Consider the following 5959-nt stretch of genomic DNA (forward strand, 5'->3'; position numbering starts at 1 on the left):
CACACCCTCTGTCTTCTGGGGCCGAGCGCACCGTGTCTCCTGCTTTAGGCGCCAGGGCTCGGGGCGGGGTCCAGTTCTTTCACCAACACTGCTTCTTTGGGGGAAGCCCACGCCCTTGGCACCCCCTCCCCCAATTTTCCTCTTGTCGGGCACCTCCCCCTAGATCCAGGCCGGTCGTGGGCACTACCTCCCCGTAGCTCATTCAAAGCCCTCCTCTCTGGTCTCCACAGAGTTCCGCAATCCAGACTTCCCTTGAAATCGGTGGTAACATTCTTTTATAAGAAAAAGAAAGAGGACCGAGAGATTAAGAGGGGCTGCGTATTAAGCCCCCTTTACGACCGCGAGCCTGAGGGCCCTAGTGGCGGGGGAGGACATCGTCTTGCTGACAGAGGTACTGTCTTCCCGCGGCGCCTGCGCCTGGCTGTCCCGCCTGGGGACCTCCCAGCGCCCGGGCCGGGTTTACTCATCCCGGCGAGGTGATCCCAGGCGCGAGGGCGGGCACAAGGCGCCCGGAGAACCCAGTAATCCGAGAATGCAGCATCAGCCCTTCCCACCAGGCACTTCCTTCCTTTTCCCGAACGTCCAGGAGGGAGGGCCGCGCACTTATAAACCCCCGCCCCGGCCGGCCGGCATGTCAGAGGCTGCTTCGCCAGCGCTGCGCGCCTCGGCTGGACACGTCTGGGCTGGGACCAACGCAAGCGGCTGTCGCCGGCGGCGCCCTGCGCTTCTCGGTTCCCTCGGAGCTCTGGCCCTGTCGCGGCGTTTGCGCTCTCCCCCGCGCCTGCCGTGGGCGTGCTGGGACAGCATGCTCCGGGTCCTGCTCCTCGGCGTGCTGGCCCCCGCCGGTCTGGGGCTCCCCACGTCCCCAGAGCCTCAGCCACGCGGCAGCCAGTGCGTCGAGCACGACTGCTTCGAGCTTTTCCGGGGCCCCGCGACCTTCTTCGCCGCCAGCCAGGCCTGCGAAGGGTTGGGGGGCCACCTGATGACTGTGCGCTCCTCAGTGGCGGCTGATGTCATCTCCTTGCTACTGAGCGGCGACAGCGGCGACAGCCCGCGCCTCTGGATCGGCCTGCAGCTCCCGCCCGGTTGCAGCGACCCAGGGCAACTCGGGCCCTTGCGCGGCTTCCAGTGGGTTACCGGCGACAACCGCACCAGCTACAGCAGGTGGGCGCGGTTGCACTTTGACCCAGCGCATCTCTGCGGCCCCCTGTGCGTCGCAGTCTCGGAAGCTGGGGCCCTAGCACCCCGCGAGCCAGCCTGGGAGGAGCAGCAGTGCACTGCAGAAGCTGATGGTTTCCTCTGCGAGTTCCACTTTGCAGCCTCCTGCAAGCCCCTGCTCGTGGACTCTGGAGCCGTGGCGGCCGCCGGTGTAACGATCACCTATACCACCCCGTTCGGGGCCACTGGCGCGGACTTCCAGGCGCTACCCGTGGGTAGCTCTGCCTCTATAGCGCCCTTCGGAGTGAAGCTGGAGTGCGTGGCTCCGCCAGGAGAGGCCGAGGCGCGCTGGGGCCGGGATGACCAGGGCGCCTGGGACTGCAGCGTTGAGAACGGCGGCTGCCAGGACACTTGCAACAGGAGCGCTGAGACGTCTCAGTGCTTCTGCCCGGCTGACGCCTACCTAGAGGCTGACGGGCGCTCCTGCGCCGCACAAGCGGATCACCCTTGCCACAAACTCTGCGAGCACTATTGCATTACCAACAGCTATGTGCCCGGCTCTTACTCGTGCATGTGCGAGACCGGCTACCAGCTGGCTGCTGACCAGCACGGGTGCGAGGACGTGGACGACTGTATCCAGGTGCCCAGTCCGTGCCCGCAGCGATGTGTTAATACGCGGGGCGCCTTCGAATGCCACTGCAACCCTGGCTTTGAGCTGGTGAACAACGACTGCGTGGAGTCAGTGGACCCGTGCTTAGGGAGCAAGTGCGAGTACCAGTGCCAGCCTGTGGGCCAGACAGACTATCGCTGCATCTGCGCTGAGGGCTTCGCACCCAGCCCTCACGACCCACAGAGGTGCCTAATGTTCTGTAACCAGACTGCATGCCCAGCAGACTGCGATCCCTACAGCCCAACTTCCTGCCAGTGCCCTGAAGGCTACATCCTGGACGACGGCTTCATGTGCACAGACATCGATGAGTGCGAAAATGGAGACTGCCCCGGGGCCTGCCGCAACCTCCCAGGCACCTACGAGTGCATCTGTGGGCCTGACTGTGACCCCACCGAGGTGAACACTGATGGTGATGGTGACGGCGGTTCTGGGGAACCCCCGGTCAGCCCGACTCCCGGCGCCACCTTGAGCCCCTCACCTATAGGGCCCTTGCATTCTGGAGTGCTCATCGGCATCTCCATCGCCAGCCTGTCTCTGGTGGTGGCGCTTTTGGCGCTCTTGTGCCACCTGCGCAAGAAGCAAGGCACCACGAGGGCGGAGCTGGAGTATAAGTGTGGTTCCCCGGCCAAAGAGGTGGTGCTCCAGCATGTGCGAACTGAGCAGATGCCTCAGAAACTCTGAGAGGCCTCTTTCCTGTCCCCTGCTGTGGGGTGGGCCTTCCCTCCCTCCTGTGTCTCTCCCCCTCCCCCAGCCTTACTCCCTGGGCACCTAATCCAAAGCACTTTAGCTGGCATCAGAACTGGAGAAGATTCTGTCCCCCTTCTTTTGCTGATTCCACACTTGGCTGGGGAGCAGGGGTTGGAAGGAGTATAGGCCCCAGCCACTTCCATGACATCATCACACGCTAGACAGAGATGGCAATTTATAGCGAAGATGCAGACTACAGAGTGTCCCAAGACCTCACCAAGGGGCACAGGATGGGGGAGCCTCCTTGGCTGGCTTGCAATCCCGTGGTCTTTGCGTCAGACTTGCAATCCTGTGGACTAGTGAGTGTAATCAAGGTGTGGATAATGACCAAGATATTTATTTTTTTTTAAGTATTTAGGATGATTTTTTTTTCCTTTGTGTTTCCTTCCCCCCCACCCGTATATGTTCAGTACCCGCTTTGTATCCCTCCTTTCTTCCCTCCCTTCTTCACTTCCCCTTCCCTATCTGTATATTTATATATTTCTATTCTTCAGGTGGGAGTTAAACCATCTTGGTGGTTCCCAGGGCTCTCACATTGCTGAAGCCAAGCCCCTGTTCCCTTTGTTATTCCACCCAATTTTCCCCTCCCTGGAATTCAGCCAACCTACCCAGAGTCTCCCTACCTGGTCACCCTCCTTCTGTCTTTCCATGTCTACCTTGGCAAAATGTATGTATGAAGTAGAATCAAAAACACTACAGTCAAGGTTGGTTGGAATTTATTTGCTCTTGAACCAGGCTTGCTAATTTATCCTGAAATTCCAGGCTTTCAGAGTAATATCATTTTAACAAAAGTTAAGATGTAAGGGCATTCATTGAACTAATGTTGCCGGACTGTCGCAGAAATTCAACCCAAGGAGTTTTTTGTATTTTTATTTTTTAAACAATGAGCCTGGGTTTTATTGTCATTTTCGTTTGAACTGAAAGATCTATATTGTTGTTAAGCTTCTTATGCCAGTTTCTTGTTCCCATTATTATAACTGTTGTTGTTGTTATTACTGGTTATTTTTGACAACGTTGAAAATGTTCTCATTATTGCTCTGGATTAAGAGGGAAATGAATTTCTTCCCACAAGAGAGTTTAAGAAAGTTCTAAGCTGCACAATTCATGCGTTACCATTTTGAATCTTACTCTTTTTGTAATGTGAGCTCCAAAACAAAACCAGTTCTGCTGGGTTTGGGGGGGGGGGTTGGGAATTGGGGAATGAAGCCTGGAGGTTGTCCAATTAGGGCCTCACCTTGATCAGGCCCTCCTCGGGAATTTCTTCCACTTTAAAGGAGCCTTCTAACCCTGGCCACTTAGAACACGATCCCTGGACAAGAAGGGAGAGCTGCTCCTGGCGGCTTGCTAGAAATGCAGAAGCTCCTGCTGCACAAGAATTCATATTTTAACAAGATCTGCAGGGGTCTGCCCAATATAGCTTGAGAAGAACTGTTTCAGACAGCTTTCAAATTTCTGGAATACATTAAATATAGATCAGTAATAAGCAGCAGGCCAAGTCCGGGCCTATATTCTCAAGAAACTGAGGATTTGCTTTCTGATAGAAAAGACTAGGTACACACCTTTAGACATTGCTACACAGGGTTGTTGGTTCAACTAAGCTAGGAATGAATTGTTTCACTGTATGGGAAAAATGTATCATACAAGTGTATCTTTTGTAAAACAAAGGTTTTCCTCTATTTTGTAAACTCAGCACATTTGTACATAGTTATTTATTTATTGGAGATAAACTAGAACACAGGCAAAACTCTTGCTTATGACATCACATGTAGAAAATAAACAAATAACAAAGTGATCTTGAGTTTTGTGTCTGTTCACCTACCCTTCCCCAACCCCCTCATTTTATGTCATTAAACAGGGCTCACAAAAAAATGAAATGCTAGGAGGCACCTGGAAAGGCAGCTCCACACCCCGTCACTAACTCCATCTGCTCATGGCACCGTCTCTGACTTTCAGAGATCTTTCCAGAGAAGATTGTTTGCACTGTAGAAGGACTTCATGTTATGTCTGTGTGCACAAATATTTATGTTTCCTTCAGTAACCATAACAACTTCATACATAAGACTTGTGTCTATGTGTTTTGAAACACATTATAGGATTATTTGTTGGGGTGAGTTAAAGAAACAGTTCGTAGGGGCATTTCTAGAATCCCAGCTGTGTGTCCTTCCTGTGAATGGTCTGGCATTATCTGCCCTCTGAGATATCCAAATACAACAGTCACGAGGGGTCTCAGTCTGTGGCTCGAATTCAAAGAATCATTTCCACATACCAAGGTCTCATGCAGTATTAAATCATTCTGTTTTCTGTTGGAGATTAGAAATACTGTGTTTTGTAAGACACATATTTCCTGGGGCCCTTTTCCTTGGAGTGTGGCACTGCCTGAATTTTATATACAGTGCTCTGAAAATTTTCATAAAGCAGAAGTTGGAAGACAACTGAGTTTGATCAAATATTCAAACATTTATTATACATCTGGATAATGCTGAATTTCTCTTAACTCTGCTTACTGTTGCAAAGATGCAGCTGGAGATTCTGTATCCATCCTGGATGAAGCTGACAGCTTTGAGGTGTGTGGGGGTGTGGCCACTATGCATAGCACATAGGGTCTCACAGGATCCTAAGTTGAGCAATGTTGCCTTTAGGAGTCTGGCAGACGCAGAAAACCAAAGTCAGTAGTAGGTACATGTGAAGGAAAAAGTTGATATGTGTCAGCAAAGCAGGCACACATGAATGGTGCTGGGGGTCTAGAGGAGAGAGCAGTAGCTTATAGATTGTCCTTACTACTGGACTTCATTTTTCTTTTCTTTTCTTTTTTAAAAAATATTTTATTTATTTATTTGACATAGAGAGAGAAAGAGAGAGACAGCGAAAGAGGGAACACAAGCAGGAGGAATGCGAGAGGGTGAAGCAGGCTTCCTGCTGAGCAGGGACTTGATCCCAGGACCCCAGGATCAGGACTTAAGCAGAAGGCAGACACTTAATGACTAAGCCACCCAGGCGCCCTGGACTTCATTTTTCAAAAGTATCTGCTTCCAAGCAGCTTACGAATGACTAACTAGGGCTCATTGCTTTAGGATTTCTCTAAAATCCAAAGGAGGGGAATTTTCTTAAGGGATATAGGAAGACCAAAACACACTTTTTTTTTACTTTTTTAAAGATTTTATTTATTTATTTGACAGACAGAGATCACAAGTAGGCAGAGAGAGAGAGGAGGAGGAAGCAGGCTCCCTGCCCAGCAGAGAGCCCGATGCGGGACTCGATCCCAGGACCCTGAGATCATGACCTGAGCTGAAGGCAGAGGCCCAACCCACTGAGCCACCCAGGCGCCCCCAAAACACACTTTTAAGATTCAGAGTTGAAAACCCTTACTGGGTCATCTTGGACCCC

At 52.1% G+C, this 5959-nt stretch overlaps 1 protein-coding gene across 1 annotated transcript; it reads left to right on the plus strand.

The window, feature by feature from the left end:
- Positions 1-480: 480 nt before the first annotated feature.
- THBD (thrombomodulin) lies at positions 481-4367 on the plus strand. Its single transcript, XM_059406439.1, has one exon. The coding sequence runs from the start codon at positions 533-535 to the stop codon at positions 2507-2509; it is 1977 nt and encodes a 658-aa protein (XP_059262422.1). The 5' UTR covers positions 481-532; the 3' UTR covers positions 2510-4367.
- The last annotated feature ends 1592 nt before the right edge of the window (positions 4368-5959 follow it).

This window comes from Mustela nigripes, chromosome 7 (genome assembly GCF_022355385.1).
Source record: "Mustela nigripes isolate SB6536 chromosome 7, MUSNIG.SB6536, whole genome shotgun sequence".
Classification (NCBI taxonomy): Eukaryota; Metazoa; Chordata; class Mammalia; order Carnivora; family Mustelidae; genus Mustela; species Mustela nigripes.